This window comes from Hyperoodon ampullatus (assembly GCF_949752795.1).
Source record: "Hyperoodon ampullatus genome assembly, chromosome: 4".
NCBI classification, from domain to species: Eukaryota; Metazoa; Chordata; class Mammalia; order Artiodactyla; family Ziphiidae; genus Hyperoodon; species Hyperoodon ampullatus.
In genome coordinates, this window is record NC_136917.1 from 81,292,599 (window position 1) to 81,314,689 (window position 22,091).

At 38.3% G+C, this 22,091-nt stretch overlaps 1 protein-coding gene across 1 annotated transcript; it reads left to right on the forward strand.

The window, feature by feature from the left end:
* Positions 1 to 1,076: 1,076 nt before the first annotated feature.
* Positions 1,077 to 19,220, forward strand: FEM1C (fem-1 homolog C; the record flags this gene model as incomplete). Its single annotated transcript, XM_079702385.1, has 2 exons — positions 1,077 to 1,620; positions 17,704 to 19,220. The coding sequence occupies 2 exons, from the start codon at positions 1,077 to 1,079 to the stop codon at positions 19,008 to 19,010; spliced, it is 1,851 nt and encodes a 616-aa protein (XP_079558511.1). The 3' UTR covers positions 19,011 to 19,220.
* Positions 19,221 to 22,091: the final 2,871 nt, after the last annotated feature.

Below are 22,091 nucleotides of genomic sequence, written 5' to 3' on the forward strand. Positions count from 1 at the left end.
AGCGGCTGGTGGCGGCGGGGAGGACTAGCCCCCTGGCAGGTAGTGGAGGCGGCGGCGGCGGCGGCGGTGGTCGGCCGAGCCAGGGCCGCGGCCTCAGGCTTCTGCGGGGAGGCCTGGGCGGGAAGGGGAAGGAGGGCGCTCGCAGGAGCGGAAGGCGGGTAGCGGGCTGGAGGCCACCGGCTGGTCGGCCTGCGGGAGGGGGTCGTGGTCGATGGAGGAGCTTGGGAAGGGGGCTGCCCCTATCGGGAAAAGGTAGAGGTGAAGGTTGTGTAGGGGCGGCTGTGGTTTGGGGAACCTACGGACCCCTTTGCGGGGCGGGGGGGCGGGTATCAGAATGGGGCGGGCGAAGTTAGCTAAAAGGCAGCCGGATTTCCTGAGAGCCTCGAGTAGTTTTAAAGGAGAGAGAACCTTTCGGGTGAGGGTTTTGGCGTTAGCTGGCCGCGGTTTGTTGGGTCCGACCTTTTTTGTTCCTTCTCGAAAGCCATCCTGGCCACAGCGAGGCCTTGCAGCCTCGCGCCCTTGGCCCGCTCTCCTCTGCAGATGTGAGAAAAGGGAAACATTTCTGCACCCGCGTCTCCTGCCTCTTTGGGTTGTACTCTCTCTGGGCGTGTGCAAAGCAAAACTAGCCCAAAGCTTGGCTGGTTAGGAGGCGAGAAAACCGGTTGCCTGTAGTGTTTAAATTTACCGTATACAGAGAAGAGACTGCCTCCCACCATAACATTTGGGTCTCTGTGTGTATCTTTTTTGTATTCTTCTTTCCCACCTTTTTTGGGGAGGCGGAGTAGTCCCTAAAGTGTGGCTCCCCCCGCCCCCAGGAGTAAAAATTAAGAAAACCTAGTGTTTTCACCTTTACCTATGGAAATTTCAAAACCGCTACTTTTTTTTTTTTTTTCTTTCTCTAGTTTGGTGCTCTGGTTGTCATATATTGGACGGCAGTAGACAGAACATACATCGGTTCTGGGGCGCCGTGATTAACGTTGAACTTTGGTTCCTGTAACCCTTGCCTGTGTCAATAGAGTTAAGCTGGAGCTTTGCTTTGAAGGATAAATAAAGCACAGCCTCTCAACTGGACATAAATGGATCTAAAGACAGCAGTATTTAACGCAGCTCGAGATGGCAAACTCCGGCTTCTCACCAAATTGTTGGCAAGCAAATCTAAAGAGGAGGTTTCCTCCTTGATCTCTGAAAAAACAAATGGGGCCACCCCGCTCTTGATGGCCGCCAGGTATGGGCACCTTGACATGGTGGAATTTCTCCTAGAGCAGTGCAGTGCCTCCATAGAAGTAGGGGGCTCGGTCAATTTTGATGGCGAAACCATTGAGGGGGCTCCCCCTTTGTGGGCCGCTTCTGCAGCAGGACATCTGAAGGTGGTTCAGTCTTTGTTAAATCATGGAGCGTCTGTCAACAACACGACTTTAACCAATTCAACTCCTCTTCGAGCTGCCTGTTTCGATGGCCATTTGGACATAGTCAAGTACCTGGTAGAACACAAAGCTGATTTGGAAGTGTCAAACCGACATGGGCATACATGCTTGATGATCTCATGTTACAAAGGACACAAAGAGATTGCTCAGTATTTACTTGAAAAAGGGGCAGATGTTAATAGAAAAAGTGTTAAAGGTGAGTTCATATTCATTTTAATTTTTTAAGTGTTTACCACTTATTTTCAGGAAGTTTGATACATAATTATAAGCAGTGGTGTTGAGTAAACCAACACTGACAGACCTATTTTGATTAGGTATCCCTTCCAGTATAACCTTGTTGATTGTTTCTTTGGTATTTGATAGTACATGGGGCAAATGTGATTTAAAAAAAAAAAAAAGACCTCTATCACTGTGTTAAGCAGCATTTTCTCTCTTTATTTGGAGTAACTTCCAATTCATGGGAAGTGGGTTCCCCAAAGTTTAGAGCATGTTAGTGGCAGTTGATCTGAGCAATTAGACTTGTGTTTACTTAAGAATATACTTTGATTTAATATATTTCTCTTAGTTTTATTTTCTTAGAATACCCTTGGAGTAGCAACTACTATATTTAGTGAGTCATTGTCATGTTTGTCTTAGGTAGGCATTTCATTTGTTATTCTGTCAGGGACGGCTAGGCCATACTGACCTGGAAGGATTAATATCAATGAAAAGGAGAAAATCTGTTCCCTTATTCCATACTTACTGTGTGGCCAATAGAAAATCCTTTCATTAAATATAGCAAGAGAGAGAACAGATTTTTTTAAACTGCTACAATGCGCAGAGCAAAACATGGACTAGGTTAAGCAGATGTGGATTTGCTGACTAGCAACAATGTAAACATCTTTGTCCAGAAGAAGAGTTCAGCTTTATGGTCGTGTATACTGTTCAGATGATAGTTTAGGAATTTTTTAACCCTTAAAAACAAGTGTTTTGATAGTATAATATTAATACTTAGCATTATTTTCCTTAAACATATTTGTTTATACAACAGCAAAGTAATTCACTGCGTAATATTAAAAAACTATAAGGCTTAAAGGAGCATACATACATGGTAAAAAAAAAAAAAATCACACAATACAAATTGGTTTACAGTGTTTAGTATGAAAAATAAGTCTTAACACTCTTCATTTCTAGACCTCCAGCCCACCAGCTACCATTGTTTACAGTGTTTTGTGTGTCCTCAAGATAGTCTATGCAAATACAAGTATACTTGTCTGTATATCTCTCCCTCTTTCTTCTTTGCTAATTGATACATACTGTTCTTTCTTTTTTTCACTTTATCTTGAATGTCATTCAACTCCAACACACGTGGCTACCTCATTCTGTTTCATGGCTACACAGTATTTCATTGTATGAGTGTGCATAATTTATCTAGTCCCTGTTGACACACAGTTAGGTCACATCCAAAATAAACAATGCTGCTGTGAATATTCTTGAACAAATCTGTGGCTTTGCACACTTATGTGAAAATAGCTGTATTATAAATACCTGTAAGTGTAATTGCTAAATCAAAGTGAATGTGCACTTATCATTGTGATAGTGACTGATTGCCTCTCAGAGTGGCTAAACCACACAATTATGGGGCACCACATAGTTACTGGACATATTTACTGAAGTTAGTATGATCTTTTTTAAAAAGGTTTGTCGTAAAAATGATACAGCCTCATTGTGATTTTTTTGTAAATTTTTTTCCTGAGGAAATATAAAAATCTCACAAAATTCCAGCACTTAGAGATAATCCTCCCAAAGATACTGAATTTTGCATTTAGATATATGTATGAAATTTTATTTTATATGCTCTTCTGTACTTGTTTTTTAGCTTAGTAAATGTGTCATTAATTATAGCTCTTTAATTTCAGTAGCTGCATACTCTTCTACTAATGGAGTTTTACATTGCTTCTGCCTTCTCACTATAAGAAATGTTTCTGTAAACATTCTTTCTTATGAATATTTTATTGTTTCTGATTATCTTTGATGTAGGTGTTGGGTAAAAGGACAGCATGACTTTTTTTTTTTTAAACAATTACCATTCTTTTAAAGAATGTTTGTTTTAAAAGAACAAATTACTGCTTAATTGACCATGTTAGTATTGGGAATGCTTTGAAATCATACCTAGAAGAGAAAGGGTTAAAAGTTATGGCTGCATGTTTAGGCTTGTTGAATTTTTAGTTTGTTTTGGGCTTTTTATTCATCAGCCTAATGATGTAGAGATTGTTGATAAACTCCTGTATTTAAATCAAATTGGGGCATGTTTTAAACTTAAGTCATTGGAGAGATTAGTACTGGTACTATTTTCCCTTCTCTTTTTCAAAGTTCTTTATACTTCTAGAGATATAATGTATGGGAGAACTATACTGTAAATAGCCCATATTTTAGTGAGCATTTTCCCTTAGTAAACTGTGAACAATATCTAACTTGATTACCTTTGCTATTTCAGAGGTAATAAAACCTTTTAACACCATCATCATATAGTTTTGTGCTTGAGGATGTGTATACTCCCTCTTCTGGCTAATTCTAGAGTCTTTTTCTTTTTTTTACCTCAGTATCAATATCTAGTATTTATTTAAAGAAGTACACATAAGAGAAAACAATTTTATACCAAAAATTGTTTTCATATAGCTTCAGTTTTATATATATACATATATACACATAATACATACGTGTGTATTGTATGTATATATAATATATCACTTTGTGTGCAGTACTTTAACTTTTGCATAGTGCCTTTTAAATTTGACAGTGAGTCTTAAAGAATATTGGGGGCAGATTAAAGTACATATGCACGTCCCCCACTCTGGTCCTGAAGCTTCCATTCTTTGATAATTACTCCCTCATTGACTTTTCAGATTTTTTTTTTTTATTTTATGGGTTTGGGGGGTAATAAAAAAACAGGAACTGTTTGAAACTGAGGCAGGAACACTGGAGAAGGATCTGGTAGAGTGTCAAGAAAGGATTGTTTTCCCCACATTTTTATCCCCATGTAAAAAATGGAAAAGTCTGATAAGATGAGGGATAAAATGGAATAATTTCTTAGGAAATTTTATATGTAAACTGTTGGAAATGGTTCTGAAGAAGGAAAATGTCAGTAGATTATGCTTGGTTTACTTAAATATAAAATGCATGTGACTTCTACCTTCCATTACTTTTTAACAGGCAGTTGGCATTTGAATATATTATCTAACTTCTTTCCATTACTTTTTAACAGGCTGTTGGCATTTTGAACATGTTTTAACCTAAGGTGGAATTCATTCATTAATTGAGAGAGCATTTATTGAGTCCCTTGAGTGTGCCAGACTGTTTGACTTAGGATATACAAAGATGAGTAAGACAAGATATCCAGTCCTTGATTCCCTGCTCTTCAGGAGCTCATGGCTTGTTTAGAGAGACAGGTTCATAAGCAGGTACTTAAACCACACTGTGGTAAATGCAACAGTAGTGCTTTCTTGTCTTAGATTTTTGGAAATACTTTATCCCCAACTAACTCATTACCTGAGGGGACAGTGGGTTCCTTTTTTTCCCATGCCATTCAAAAGGGGGAGAAAAACTGAGATATTTAGAAATGCTTCTCCAGTTTAACACAACAGTTCATTTTTGAGACAGGAAAGTTGGTTCCTATTTAAATATAGACCCCAAATCAGGAGTGATTAGACAAGCCCATCTTAGGGCCATAACACTGATCTCAGTACTTCACGGTTATAGTCATCTTTGGCTTTCTTTGGTTCTTTTTTTGTGTGTGTGTGGTATGCGGGCCTCTCACTGTTGTGGCCTCTCCCGTTGCGGAGCACAGGCTCTGGACGCACAGGCCCAGCGGCCACGGCGCATGGGCCCAGCCGCTCCACGGCATGCGGGATCCTCCCGGACCGGGGCACGAACCTGCGTCCCCTGCATCGGCAGGCGGACTCTCAACCACTGCGCCACCAGGGAAGCCCTGGTTCTTTTTCAGTTGAGTTTTTTTTGTTTGTTTATGTTTTGACTCATAATAGGACTTTGCAGATCTATGGAAAGGTTACTTAAACCCTCAATTCTGCTTTTACACCCAAATTCGACTGGAAATTGAGCACCTGAAAGTGATTGGTTGAGTACTACAGACCTATATAGAACAGCTCTTTGAGTTGGGATTGGGGAGACTGGCCCAGAGGACAGGCTATCCTCACGCATGGGTCAATTATTTTAGATACCCAAGGTAACTAAGTAAATTAGTAATAGGATAATTCCTGTGCGTTTCCTGTAGGCCAGATACTGTGTTGGACATTGTGGAGGCTATGAAAAGATACAGCACATCACATTTGTTCACTGCTAAAGGAATGGTATAAATTCATTATATAGGATTTTGGAAGAGTGTACTGACTGGAAAGGCCTCATGGAGTTAACTGGGCTTTGAAAGGATTGTTGGAGTTGAGATCTGCAGAAGGAATTTGATCCAGTTTTTAAGGCTTAGGAAATGGCATAAGGAAAGGCACATTGAGAAATATGCTTGGAGGGTACAGAAATTGGAAAGTAGCATATTTGGACCAAAGGGCAGTCAGGGCTAGAGTATAAAAGGGCATTGACTTCCAGGTAAAGGAGTTTGACTTTATTCTTTATGCAGTGGTAGGTAAGTCAGTGAATGTTTTCAGCAGAGGAATGACTGAGGTGTTTTGTTTTTTTTTTTTTTTAGAGAAACCCATATTAGTACATTCTAATTCTCTTACATTGTGAGCTCTTTGAGGCTAGAGACCTGGTGTTTGTATCCATGTGTTAGAAAGAGTTATCTGGCCCACAGTGGGCAATTGGTAAATGAGTTTGTTGAATGAATGTGTTGCATTTAAGAGAGGAAAGATTATAAGCTCTTTGATGGCAAGGACTGTGTTTTCTGGTCCTTGTAGTACAGAAATACGTACATGAAGACATTAAGACAGTGATTGTGAAAAGTGAGTGGTACAGGTAGAACTCTATAGGAGCTTAGAAAAGGGAGAAAACCATGTAGGCTCGTAAGTATTACGGTTAGCTTTAAAAGGGTTTGAGAGAGCTAGATCGGGCAGTTTTTTGCCTCTTTTTTAAAAATAAATTTATTTATTTATTTATGGCTGCACTGGGTCTTCGTTGCTGCACACAGGCTTTCTCTAGTTGTGGCGAACGGGGGCTACTCTTTGTTGTAGTGCAGTGGCTTCTCTTGTTGCGAGCATGGGCTCTAGGCGTGCGGGCTTCAGTAGTTGTGGCACGTGGGCTCAGTAGTTGTGGCTCGCGCACTCTAGAGTGCAGGCTCAGTAGTTGTGGCACATGGACTTAGTTGCTCCATAGTATGTGGGATCTTCCTGGACCAGGACTCGAACCCGTGTCTCCTGCATTGGCAGGCGGATTTTTTTTTTTAAACCTTGGTTTTATTTATTTATTTATATTAATTTAGTTTAAATATTTATTTTTGGCTGCATTGGGTCTTCATTGCTGTGTGTGGGCTTTCTCTAGTTGCGGCAAGCAGGGGCTACTCTTCGTTGTGGTGTGCGGGCTTCTCCTTTCGGTGGCTTCTCTTGTAGCAGAACACGGGCTCTAGGCACGCAGTCTCAGTAGTTGTGGCACACAGGGCTTAGTTGCTCCACGTCATGTGGGATCTTCCCAGACCAGGGCTCGAACCCCTGTCCCCTGCATTGGCAGGTGGATTCTTAACCACCGTGCCACCAGGGAAGCCCACCAGGCGGATTCTTAACTACTGTGCCACCAGGGAAGCCCCTATTTGCCTCCTTATTATGGAAATTTTCTAACTTATATGTAAGTGGAGAAAGTAGAGAGAAGAATACTTTGAACCACTATGTATTTATCACCTTGCTTCAACATTTATCCACATTTGCCAATATATGTTAAAAAGTATATTTGTCCCTCCTTTTGTTCTCTGCAGTAGCTCGAAGCAAACGCAGGCATTCTTTCTCTCCTATAGTATAGGCAGTTTAGGGTATAGATGTATTTCAAGCAAGAGAATGTTAAAAAAAAGAAATCCTTTTTTTCTCTTATCCACTGTAAATCCAAAGGAATTTCATGTAAGAAAATCTCCACTGTAAATTAAGAATGGTTGGTATTAAGAGAATGGACAAAGATAATGACTATTGTCATGTAGGTAGTTTATTTGTATACTTCAGGACTGAGAGTGTTGGAAGCTGAAATTCTGTTTTTCTTCTTTGAGAACTCTAGCTCAGCTCTTGGTTACCTCAGAACACACCTACTAGCAGAGAAGAGTGAAAGAGAGGGCTTTGAAATTTCTTTCTACTCTGTAACATTCCATACTTATTTTGTTATAATAATAATGTTTCACTAGTTGAATTCGTTAACATTTTAATCCTAGATCAAGTTGCTCCTGCAAGTTGTTTCTTGTTCATCCTTTTTCCTCCTGTATCTCCTGGCACACTTTCTCTGTGTCTTCAGGGAAACTTGGCATCCTAGTTGGGGAAGCTAAGCTGTACATGATGTGTCTGTCTATTGAGTGCAGTAGGGAAATATCTATTGTGTTCCTTTATCCCTGAAGATTGGACTGTAAACTGTGTCCTCACAAAATTGAACTGAAGATGGTGAAAATGAGTAGATCCTGAACACTACTGCTATTTCAGAGTCATCCCCAGCAACACAAACTTAAGGCAGAGGTTAAGTTTTACTTACTGATCTTTTAGCTACATATAGTTCCCTCACTGAGTTCATCTTTATGAGATTGTAATCACCTTGATTAATTAAATTTGTTTAAAAGAAAATTTAGGAAGCCCATGGCATTCTAAAGATTTATGCTACTGAGACATGGGGAATGTATGTGTTGGAAGATAGAGGTGGAAGAGTGGGGGAGAGGCCCAGGTAAAGAAGTCACATGGATGCAAATTTGATTAAAATATCTCTTTTCCTCTTTTTTCCCTACCTTTGGGTAGAGCTGCAGTTGAATAGAGAGTCTGAACTAGAATGTAAGTCTGAATTGTAATGTTGATGTTTTCATCAACTTTCGTTGTATAATTTTCATCAAATTGTACTATTATTAGTTGAATTTAGTCCTGATCCCTTAGCTCAGCTATTACTGCTTGCTATCAAGACCCATTTCAAAGGCAAGTCCTCGTCCTCCTCGAGTCACATGAATGCATCTTGAGCAGTTTTTAGCATTTAACTTTGTAGTGAGCTCAAGGACCTGTATTGTTAAATTTCTCTGTGTTCCTAGCTCACTGTCTTATATAAAGAATGAAGGGAAGGCACGTGGTAATCTTGATACCAGTAGTTTTTTTTTTTTTTTTTTTTGCGGTATGTGAGCCTCTCACTGTTGTGGCCTCTCCCGTTGCGGAGCACAGGCTCCGGACGCGCAGGCTCAGCGGCCATGGCCCACGGGCCCAGCTGCTCCGTGGCATGTGGGATCCTCCCGGACCGGGTCACGAACCCATGTCCCCTACATCGGCAGGCGGACTCTCAACCACTGCGCCACCAGGGAAGCCCCCTATCCTAGTTTTGATTCTTTTTTTTTTTTTTTTTTCAAACTCTTGTCCTTGAGTGTCTCTGGTGTTACAGCATACATGGGGAAGGGAAATATTCTGAGCAGAGGAACCTTCTAGTGCTCCTTTGATATTCTAAAGTTTTCCTCTTTACCCCTTCCCGCCTGCTCCCTTAACACATACCAATTAGCTATTCCAGGAGTAAAATGCTTGGAATCAGCCTTGTTATGCAGTTGAACTGCACCCCTCCCTCCCGCCCCCATGTTTATAGGTGGACCTCTCTTAAAGACTCGGCTTAGCCCCAGCTGCAAGGCAGAAGAATGGATGCCAAGCACAGCAGGTTAAAGAGGAGAGATGATGAGCGAGCTGGAGCTGTCGTGTAAGCTCGCTCTGCTCGCTGCACGACAGGCCAGTAAATCGGAGACGAGGTGTTGAGGCAAGGAGTACCACTTTATTTGGAAAGCTGGCAGACCGAGAAGATGACAGACTAGGGTCCCCCAAAAAAACCACCTTATGGAGTCTGGATGCCAGGTTTTTTTTTTTTTACAGAATCAGAGGGAAGTAAAGTAAAAAGTCAGAATAGAGAGGGAGAGGTGGGGAGGAAGTAAAGTGGAAAGGGCCATCAGTCATGGAGAACATCTCCAGGAATGGCCAGCCTCCGGGAGGGGATGTGTTAATTTCTTTTTTCTTGCCGCCATTCACAGGTGGGTAGGGTTCCCTGAGGCAGGCAATTATGTATGATTATAATAACAAAAGCAACGAAAAGCAAAGGCTAAAGTCAAAGAAACAGATCCAACATGGAGTCAAAATTGGCTCTTCCCTGTTACAATAAGAACTGTTTCTGTGCATTTCCAGACAGATCTGTTATGATAAAAAAAACCTTTTAATTGCTGTTTCTATCAGTCAAAACTTATACTTTACTAAAAACAAATACTTTGATTTTAAAACAGCTTTGAGACATAATTCACATACCATTCACGCATTTAAAAACCACCCATCACTGGTTTTTAGCATGGTCACAGATTTGTGCAGCCATCACCACAATTACTTTTTTTTTTTTTTTTTTTTTTTTGGCTGTGTTGGGTCTTCGTTGCTACGCGTGGGCTTTCTGTAGTTGCGGCGAGTAGGAACTACTCTTCATTAAGGTGTGCAGGCTTATTGCAGTGGCTTCTCGTTGCAGAGCATGGGGTCTAGGCGTGCGGGCTTCAGTAATTGTGGCACACGGGTTCAGTAGTTGTGGCTCGCGGGCTCTAGAGCGAAGGCTCAGTAGTTGTGGCGCGTGGGCTTAGCTGCTCTGTGGCATGTGGGATCTTCCTGGACCAGGGCTTGAACCCGTGTCCCCTGCATTGGCAGGCGGATTCTCAACCACTGCCCCATCAGGGAAGCCCAGTTCTCTAAGTTTTGAAAAACATAAACTGTAATTTAACCACCACTACAATAGAGGTGGAATGAAAACTTCCTGTATGCCCCTTTGCAGTTAACCATTCTCTCAGCACCCACCCTCTGGCAATCACTGGTCTGTTATCTGTCCTTATAGTTTTTTAGGCATTAATTTTAATAGTGAAAATTCTGAAGGAATGCAGATGTCCATCAACAGAGAAGTGTTTATGTAAATTATGACATGCCTCCTTACTTGAACTTTAACCGTAAAGCCATTAAGAGTGATTATGTAGTATCTATGTAAATAGTTCATGTAGACTATATACATGGAACATGACAAAATGACTAAGATGTAGGTGAAAAGCAGGAAACAGTTGTGTATTTTCTGATTACAACTTTATCAAAATATACTATGTAGAGACACTTGGAGACATGACATAGTTGCTGTAAAATTATGCTTTTGTATTGGGTTTTTTTTTTTTTGACCTCTGTTTTCTTAACTTTTAAGTAATGGTCTAGGTTATAATTCAGAAATTTTTTAGGGCTTCCAGGGCATGAAAGTGTGGCGGTTATATATTTAACCTGTTAGAATAATAAAGGTGATCCCCTCCTGCTAAGATTTAACTTTTTTTAAAAAATGTATTTATTTTATTTATTTATTTTTGGCTGCGTTGGGTCTTCGTTGCTGTGCGCGGGCTTTCTCTAGTTGCGGCGAGCAGGGGGCTACTCTTCGTTGTGGTACACAGCCTTCTCATTGCGGTGGCTTTTCTTGTTGCGGAGCATGGGCTCTAGGCATGCGGGCTTCAGTAGTTGTGGCTCACGGGCTCTAGAGCAGGCTCAGTAGTTGTGGTGCACGGGGCTTAGTTGCTCTGCAGCATGTGGGATCTTCCTGGACCAGGGCTCGAACCCTTGTCCCCTGCATTGGCAGGCGGATTCTTAACCACTGTGCCGTGGGGGAAGCCCTAAGATTTTACTTTTTAAAGTTATTTTGTCCTTATTTGAATCATTTTTTGTGATATCAAGTATTAAAAATTTAAGAATCTACCTTAGCTTTGATATTGTGCTAACTGCTATCTGGGATATAAAGGAAATATAACATAGGCTCTGTGTACTTTAGGAATAGACAGTTTAGGTAAGAAAACCTATTTGTGAAGCACTAACATATTATGTAAGGTATTACATAAGATTATAATAGTAGATATAACATGAGTACTTACCAGGATGAATGAAACATTTATTCACCAGGCATTCTCAAAATGATAAATTGACATAGGATAACCAAGAAGACCTCTTTAAGCAGCTGAAATTTCTGGTGCAACTTGGAGGAAAAGAAGTTAAAAAGGCAAAGAAGAAAGAGTATATATATATATATGTATGTATATATATATATATATATATATATATATATATATATATATATATATACTTTTTTTTTTTTTTTTTTTTTGCGGTATGAGGGCCACTCACTGTTGTGGCTTCTCCCATTGCGGAGCACAGGCTCCAGACGCGCAGGCTCAGCGGCCATGGCTCGGGCCCAGCCGCTCCGCGGCATGTGGGATCTTCCCGGACCGGGGCATGAACCCGTGTCCCCTGCATCGGCAGGCAGACTCTCAACCACTGCACCACCAGGGAAGCCCAGAAAGAGTATATTGACAGGAAAATTAAGAGAAGAGGCATGGAGGTGGAAGTAAGCAAGACTATTCCAGGGGCTGGGAGAGGTAACTTAGAATACAGTGATAGGAAGCCTAAGCAGTTTCTTTGCCTTGTATGTGGCTGGTATAGATGTCTTTTGGGTTAGAGAAGGTGTTGGCAAACTCTGGCCCAGAGGTCAAATCCTGCCCACCCCCTGTTTTTGTACTGCCTGAGAACTAAGATATATTTTTTATATTTGTTAATGGTTGAAAAAAAAATCAGATGAAGAATAATATATCATGACATGTGAAAATTACACAAAAGCCACATTTCACTTTCCATAAGTAAAGTTTTGTTGGAAAACAGCCATGTCCATTAATTTAACCAATTGCCTATGGATACTTTTTGTTATATGGTAGAGTTGAGTGATTACAACAGAGACCTTATGGACTGCAAAAGCTGGAATACTGTCTAACCCTTTACAGAAGAAGTTTGCTGGCTCCTGGGCTAGATGCACAGAGCAGCATTCATACTGGAGATGACAACAAATGAGGCTAGAGAGGTAGGTTAGGGAAATATTTCTCTTTTTAAAAATCTATTTCCCAGAGTATATCTTCTTATGTGTATTCCCACTACCAAGATTAAGCTTTACTTCACATGACATGCCTTCTAAAACTATAGATTTCTGCCTTGTTGCTTTCTCATCCTCACACAGATAGTGCTTTGAGAATCAATGCCGTAGAATTTTGAAATCTTGAAGATTTTCAGCTATTTCTTTAGAGGAAGCATGAAAGCTTTTGAGCTGGAAAGTAATATGATTGGTGAAAGTTTTATTATGAGGCTTGGTTTATATTAGAAATAACTTATTCACTGGAGTGTAGTATGACTAGCATTTAAAATATGACCTTAGTAATGAGCAATACACTGAAATGGCTATTAGGAGACATGGGTTTTTATTTTACTACCAATTTCTCTGGTTTCTGTTTGTAGAACAAGTTTATCTTCTCTGCTTTGCATAGTTATTAATATAAGTTCGCATTAGTTAATACAATTTAGGGGAAAAAATGCCGTGCTAGCATACTGGTACCTTTTCTCTTCATTTATTTCTGCTTTTTATTATTTGCTTCTAGTCTCTCTAGGTTTAATGTATTGTTTTTCCCCTATAAGTTCTTGAGATGGAAACTTAGCTGTTTTTTCAAAAAGCCATTCTTTTCTAATGTACATTTAAGCATAGTTTTAGCCATATCCCACAAGATTTTTTATTTAACATTTTTATTATCATCCAGATAAAAATATTTTCTGCTTTCCATTGGGATTCCTTCTTTGACCTGTGGGCTATTTGAAAGTATATTTTTAAATTTCAAATATGTGGAGATTCTTCTAGGGTTTTCTTTTTTTTCCGCTTGTTTGTTTTTAATCTAACTTGTATTGTGGACTTAGAACATACTCAGTGATTTCAGTCCCTTGACATTTGTGTGAGTCTCATTTTATGGCCCAGAATGTAGTCAGCATTTGTATATGCTCCGTGTGTCCTTAGAAAAAAATTAAATTCTATAGTGTTCATTTAATTTTCAATATCCTTATTGGTTTTGGTCTCCTAAACGGAAAAAGGTGTGTTCAAATGTCTTATGAGTGGATTTATCTGATTTTCCTTGTAGTTCTGTTGAGTTTTGCTTTATTTATTTTGCTGTTTTTAGGTGAAAACAAATTTAGAATTATATCTTTCTGTTGTTTTGGATTTTATGTCATTATAAAATGTTTATCTGTAATTATGCATTTTGTTTTAAAGTCTACTTAATCTGATATTTTAATATCAGACAGCTTTCTTACGGTTAATTTTTGCATAAAGTATATATTTTCTTTCATCTTTTCACTTCAACCTTTTTCTGTCCTTACGTTTAAGGTATTTCTCTTGTAAGCAGCATGTAGTTGAGTTCTATGTGTTTGTATTTTCAGTCTGACAGTTTTTGTCTTTTAATGGAACATTTAGTTTGCTTGTATTTAATGTAACTACTTATATATTTGGGCTTTAATCTCCTAGCTACTTACTGATTTTTATTTGTCTACCTGTTTTGCTTTGTTTCTGTCTTTGTTTGGATTATTTTTCATTTTTCTCTATATTAGAGGATATATAGTAATTATATGCATGCATACCCTCTATTATTTTAGTGGTTACTCTAGATAGTACTACTTTGACTTATCAAAGGCTAACATAAATTTCTAATTTTACCTCTTTCCAAGCAAGGCAGAAATCTTAGAATACTTAACTCAAATTACCCTCCTTACTTTTATGCTATTGCTGTCAAGCATTTTTCTTCTATATGTGTTTCAAACCCTGTTACAGGTATTATTTTTAACGTCAATATTTATTTAGATATCTCACAAATTTACCCTTTCTGTCAATGTTGATACTCTCCTTTCCAGGCTTCCATGTGGCTCATCTTTTCTTTCTCACCTGAAAAGGTCCTTTACTTCACAGAATTCTAAGTTGGCATTTATTTTCCTTTAGTGCTTTAAGGCTTCTCTTGTTTCTGATTAGAACTTTGCTGTCAGTCTAATTGTTCTTTTGCAGGTCATTTCCACCTATTCTTTGGTTTTAGGATTTTTCTCTTTGTCCTTAGTTTTTAACGGTTCTGCTGTAGAGTGCCTCAGTGTGGCTTTCTTTTTGTCTCTCCTTGTTGTTTATAAAACTTACTAAATTTATGGTTAATCTTTCATCAGCTTCAGAAAATTTTCAAACTTTATCTCTTTAAATATTGCTTTGGGCCTATTTTCTTAGTCTATAATTCTGGTGTTAAGCATGTTATCCCTTCTGACATCGTTTCCTCTGTCTCCTATAGTCTCCTGTTTTTCCATCCTTTCACTTTCATGCTTCTTTCTATGTATTTTCATCTGACTTAATTTTCTAGTTCACTAATTCTCTATTCAGCTGTGTGTAGTCTGCTTTTAAAGCCACCCATTGAGTTTTTCAGTTCTAGAATGTCCTTTTGGTTCTTTTTGTAGTTTACAGTTTTCTGTCTAATTCTCAAAAATTTTTAAAAATATCTTAAGCATAATTATTACTTTAAAGTCTGTGTCTGATAACTGTATTATCTAGATCTTCTGTTGGGCTTTTCTCTTAGCTCTTATCCTTGGTTTTTGTGTTGTGGTTCCTTGTTTTCTCTTCTGTCCATTATTTTTGATTGGATACCAAACATTATATATGAAGAATATATAAAAATAATTTGAGCTCTAGTATGATAATATCTTCATCTAAATAGTATTTGTATTTGCTTCTGGCTTTGATTATATATATACTAGCAGTTCTGGATTACTTTAATTCAATATCAAGATGATTTTAACTTGCATTTCAGTGCCTGTGAACGCTGGTTTCTTTGCACTTCACCTTAACTCCTAGAGAGCAGCCCTTCAGAGCTATAACCTAAAGTGTATAGGGATTTCTTAATGGGCTTTGGACTCCAGTTTTCTCCTCTAGCCCTGAAAGGTCAAAAGCTCTGCCCAGTTTTTTAGCTGCCTATTCCAGAATCAGTAAAGGTCGTTGGGGAAAGCTTCCCCAAATTCTGGACTTTACTTAACTAATTTTCTTTATTCTCCTGGATGTTGTCTCCCTGTGAGCTCTTACAGGCAGTCATACAGATTTTTTAAAAATGCAGTTTTCAGCTTTTCTGGTTCTTATTGGGAGGGTGATCATGTTACCTCTGCCAGTACTAGATGTGAGAGTCTCTTATTCCTTTAAAAGAAAAAACAAAACAGAACATTTTTTCAGTATATGGTGTATTCAAAGTATATATATTCTTCATTTTTCCAATATGTCAATTCAGTTACTTAAAAGACTGGCAAGACTGGCTTTTGCTGCATTCTTTTTCTTGATTTTATTATTCTGAATAGAGAAGAATGCCATCTAAGCCTTCTCTTTATATTTCTATTATATTGTCTATTTCTTAGAGAAAATGGGAATATTAGGGATCCATAATTCGAAAGAGTTTTAAAAATATACTTAGTAGTAGTCATGTTTAATTGAGCAAATCAACATTAGTAGTCAGAAGTTCTGGGCTCTCTTAGTGGTTGGTTACCATACACATTGCTAAAACATTCTATCAGACACCCTTCCATTGTAGACCATTGGAATCCTGGGTCACAATTAACATATCCAGATTTTTTAATATAATCCCTATAGATATCATGGAAGACTAATAAACAGGATAAACTTGTGAAGAGATTTAAAGTCCTAATGTATTACAACTTGTGCTTTTTTGAATTTTATCTGTAGATCTGTTACATGAAGTATTCAGGTTTAAATAACTTTCTAGTACACATCCTGTGTCAGGGGTCCTCAAGGCCACCCCCATGTTTGCAGGTAACTTAGCATACAGTTGTACTCATGGCTAAGATTTATTACAGTGATATAATAAGGACATGTACCTGGATCATAAGAGGAAAGGCACAGTTGGGGTCTAGAGGAATCTTTGTGCAGGCTTTTTTATGCTCTCTCCTTCCTGTGAGGTCACAAAGAGCAGTCTTCCCCTAGCAACATAAATGCATGTGTGCAATATTCCTGCCCAGGGAAACCCATTTTGGTTGATTAGAGAATGGTTAGAGACTCAATGTCCAGGTTTTTATTGGGCACTGGTCACAAAGGCACCCTCTGCTGAGCACATATGCAAAATTCCAGAGTCCCAGAAGGAAAGCAGGTAGTTAGCATAAAAGCCACCCTTATCATTTAGGGAAAGTTTTATATCTTGGAACTGTTTACCAGACAACATTCAAGATGCCAGCCCAGGGCCATTCTTGCAAGCAGGTCTTTCTAAACATAGCTGTCTCAGCCAAGCTATATTAGTTATTTTTCACACACTTGCCTAAAAAGACTGTTGAAATTTTCTGTAAACATTGTATGTAAATCTCAAAGGTCTGCATGATAATTTCTGTTTTGATCATTAGTAGAATGTTTATATTAAATTTAGGTAGCTAAAATGAGTGGTTATGTCTTAGTATGTTCCATCCATACAGCCTTTTACTAATGTGCCAGTGTCTATTGTCAGTTTTAATCCATGTGTGGGAAGAATCGGACGGTGTTAGAACATTTAGTACATCTAAAAAGAATGTTTAAGAAAATTAAATTACAGTGGGAAATATCCATTATGAAAGGACACTTCAGATGTCTCCTTTTAAAGTTCATGTTGAACCACCCACATATTTTCTAGGTTTCAGTGAACTTGTTTTTCTTATGTGAGTTTTTTGAAGAAAGTATTGTACTTTGTTACCAAGATTTTTGACTAAAACAGCTGAGGTTCACTTGGCAATCAGAAATACTGAAAAAATAATTTCTGACTCTTAGAATCAAATTGGAGACTCTTAGGTATTACAGACTAGATTTCTTATTTATAAATGTGGAGTCTGACCCAGAAAGTTAAGTGACTGTCAGCAAAACTATAAATAGCTGGTTAATTTCATTTTGTCAGTTTTTAGTTGTAGAATATACACTTGAAAACATTATTGAAAAATATCAAGAGGCCGTGGATTAATTTTGAATTTCATTTAGTGACTTTGAATATCTTTTAATGCCTTATTTTGTCATTTCGTTTATTCAAATAATTTAACCAATATTTTTCCCCCTGCTGTGTGTCAGACATTAGTTTTAGGTGCTGGGGATCATTTTTTCTTATTTGTAATCAAATTAAAGTATGTCCCATTGAGGGCAGCTTGGAGCTGCCTGCTTTTCTTTAGATTCTAAAGTATACATATATATTACATTATATCCTGGTCCCTCAAATATGTTATCTCCTTTTTTCCTCCTCCTCAAGGTAATACTGCATTGCATGATTGCGCAGAATCTGGAAGTTTGGACATCATGAAGATGCTTCTTATGTATTGTGCCAAGATGGAAAAGGATGGTTATGGAATGACTCCCCTTCTCTCAGCAAGTGTGACTGGTCACACAAATATTGTGGATTTCCTGACTCACCATGCACAGACCAGCAAGACAGAAAGGATCAATGCTCTAGAGCTTCTGGGAGCTACATTTGTAGACAAAAAAAGAGATCTGCTTGGGGCTTTGAAATACTGGAAAAAGGCAATGAACATGAGGTACAGTGATAGGACTAATATAATTAGCAAACCAGTACCGCAGACACTAATAATGGCTTATGATTATGCCAAGGAGGTAAACAGTACAGAAGAGCTAGAAGGTCTTATCGCTGATCCTGATGAGATGAGAATGCAGGCACTATTAATTAGAGAACGTATTCTCGGTCCTTCTCATCCTGACACCTCTTACTATATTAGATATAGAGGCGCTGTCTATGCAGACTCTGGAAATTTCAAACGATGCATCAACCTATGGAAGTATGCTTTGGATATGCAGCAGAACAATTTGGACCCTCTAAGCCCGATGACCGCCAGCAGCTTATTATCTTTTGCAGAACTGTTCTCTTTTATGCTACAGTATAGGGCTAAAGGTCTGGGCACCACTGTTACATTTGATGATCTTATGGGCATACTGTGCAAAAGTGTCCTTGAAATAGAGCGAGCGATCAAACAAACTCAGTGTCCAGCAGACCCATTACAGTTAAATAAGGCTCTTTCCATTATTTTGCACTTGATTTGCATATTAGAAAAAGTTCCTTGTACTCTAGAACAGGATCATTTCAAAAAGCAAACTATATACAGGTTTCTTAAGCTGCATCCAAGGGGAAAGAATAACTTCAGCCCTCTTCATCTGGCTGTGGACAAGAATACTACCTGTGTAGGGCAGTACCCTGTTTGTAAATTTCCATCTCTGCAAGTTACTGCGATACTGATAGAATGTGGTGCTGATGTGAACGTCAGAGACTCAGATGACAACAGTCCCCTCCATATCGCTGCTCTGAACAACCATCCAGACATCATGAATCTCCTTATTAAATCAGGTGCACATTTTGATGCCACAAACTTGCACAAACAAACTGCTAGTGACTTGCTGGACGAGAAGGAAATAGCTAAAAATTTGATCCAGCCTATAAATCATACCACATTGCAGTGTCTAGCTGCTCGTGTCATAGTGAATCATAGAATATACTATAAAGGGCATATCCCAGAAAAGCTAGAGACCTTCGTTTCACTTCATAGATGATAATTTGACTGTTGAAGCACGACTTGGTAACAGTTGTTTCATAAATGAGCACTGTTGTGGTAACACCAGCATTCATTTAGCTTGATTTCATTGTGCTCTCATTGGCTAAAGCATTGTAAGCATCAAATTTACAGGATTGGTTTCCCAGTATTTAATATAAATATACCATATAATATATTGTTTGTGAATTATTGAGAAATGTAATCTCATATTCAGATTTCTAAAATTGTCTGCCAAAGGCTTATCCATTCTGGTTTTGTTTGCTGTTGGGTGCTTGGGACAGAGTTAACCATTTTTCAGTGGTGTCTTTATACTTCTCTGGTTTGTGAATTTTATACAATTGAAGGTCTTTTTTGTGCTTCTTCCTTCTCTTCTCCGAGCCTCTCCCCTGTTTCCACCTCATTTTTAACTTAACCATTTCTACTTATCAATTTCTTTCCCCTTATGGATCCATGTTAGGTTGTACAAACTTTATGGACTTGTTACCATTTGCAGTTACCATAAGTGCTTTATCTTCTCTATGCACTGGCTTCAACTTGACTGTTGTATGTTAGCATATTTTCTATGCAGCAGTTGGTCAACTTCAACTCTGAAACACTGTTAAGTATGTTACAAAGTTCATTTTACGAAAGTACTCTTGTAGCATGACAATTTTTAGAGCTAAAGGTTAGCTACCAGAGCTCAAGCTTTTTTGTTGTTTTTTTCTTTACATCTGAGGTTTCTTTCTCTAATCCACTGAAATTATTGTGTGCTAAATTTGGGAAACAAAGCTATTCCAACTCATTAACCCAGTTGAAATTTAGGTCTGTCGTCTTAATATATCATGCAGTAAAAGGAAGAATCCTTATAAAGTGACCCACCTTTCATGCTGTGCCAGCATTGTCCTGCTTGTGCTGATGATGTGATTAGGTGTAGAGAATTTGCTTAAATTTAACCTCAAAGTTTATCACACAGCTTAATGAGTCACACTGAAATATGCAGTAATTGAACTGCAAATCACTTTTATTTACAAAAAAAGAGCTGAAGCATGTCAGTGGCATGATGCTTGCCAAGCCAGATCTAGGCATCTAGGATAATTAAGGTATTTTTAGTATGCAATTTACTGCCATAGTATCAAAAGGTCAGTAACAGTGTTCCTTCTTTCTTCAAGCTTAAGTATACCTTTGAAGATAACTTGCATGAATTACTTTGGTCTCAATTATTTGTCACCCTAATTAAACACAAAAGGTTGCAGTGCTTCCTCTTCCCTTACTGAAAATTAGCTTTTCTTTTCTCTTTTTCTTTCTCTTCCTTTCTTTTCTTTCTTTCCTCTCTCCCTCCCTTCTTTGTTTTTTTTTTTTGGGGGGGGGATTTTTTTTTTCACAGCTTTGCTAATGCCACAGAAAGGGCTCTTTTAACTTAAAAAATAAGTGAAAAGTACTAAAAAAGATTCAGGTAATTATCATTCAGCACTTTATTGTTATTCAGAATAAAATTTATGATGGCATATTTGCCCTGCAAATGTCTTAATGAAATTGTTCTGAATAAAAAGCTCCTTATTGGTTTGAGGAAAAACTCAGTTTACCTGTGAGTTTAATGAGCCTGATCACTTGGATTTTTGTGTTGACATTTTATTCTGAGGGTTGATGTAGGGGTATTTAAGGAGTCATCATTGCAAACAGTCACATTAGGTTTATTCATCTTTACTCAGTAAAAAACTTGTAATGAAGAATAGTAAATAAACAAAAAAGCATTAGACTTACTTTCTGGTTAAATAATTGAAGTTTAATTTTTTTAAAGATATCCTTACTCATTTTACTAGGTTGTATATTTAATTTCACCATTGAAAAAGGTGATTTGGATATAAATGGTTGCTCTGCAACCATTTGATGAAGAGATTTTAATATCTTGTTTACTATAGGAAAATTTGAAATATTTGAACTGCCACATAAATTAAGAATAGTTTGTAATTTAGATAATTATTCTAGAAATATCAGACATCAATTTTTGAAATCATTTGCCTCTAACCTTCTGGAATAAGAATTATATGCGTGAACAACCTTTTTTTTTAAAGAAAGGAAAACTTTGCAAGTACAGTAAATCTACATTAGTTGATCTCAATAATTGTGGGGTGAACAGTGAGCAATTGGATTTTAAGTGATTTAATATTCCTTTTTTTGGGAGGGGGTAGGAGGGCTTACATGCTCTTATAGTAAGGCACATCTCACACTATTTTATAGGTGAATTTGAATTGTGCAACTCTAGTATAAAATAAGGATTTCTTTACATAGCATTTTCCCACCACTGAATATAGGTAACTTAGAACTATTCCTCAGTCTTGATAACTGAAATGCCTTATTTTAATTAAGATACAGTTATCTGTTTGCCATCTCCCCAAATGATGTTAGGAGCTCTTGAAAAATCAGTTAGTTTAAAAGCTCAAAATTGTCCATTTTATTTTAGAGGAGGTTGTTTCATAAATGCGCCCTCAGACACTGTTTAAGGCCTTTGTCAGAAAGTATTCACAAAATTGTGAGACTGAATTTAAAAAAAAACTTAAGTTTGTGTTATTTTTTTTAACCAGCAGATCAGTAATTTAATAATGAGCTAATTGTACTCTCAGCTGTACACTGTAGTATGGTAATGTTGGCTGGAGCTAATGTATAAGTTTTGGTTACATTTCCATAAAAATCCCCTGTTAAGGCCTGCTGAATTTTAGATGTTCCACTCTTTTTTTTTTTTTTTTTGCGGTACGCGGGCCTCTCACTGTTGCGGCCTCTCCCGTTGCGGAGCACGGGCTCCGGACGCGCAGGCTCAGCGGCCATGGCCCACGGGCCCAGCTGCTCCGTGGCATGTGGGATCCTCCCGGACCGGGGCACGAACCCGTGTCCCCTGCATCAGCAGGCGGACTCTCAACCACTGCGCCACCAGGGAAGCCCGATGTTCCACTCTTGATCATTTCTGTAAAAGAAATGGTCATTTTACTCAGATTAGATGCCAGTCTATATTATAAAGACAAGTGGATTACAGATTTTAAAAATAGTCATTTTCTTATCCAGAAATCTGACAGGGACATTAGCCCAAATCAACCAAAGGTAATTT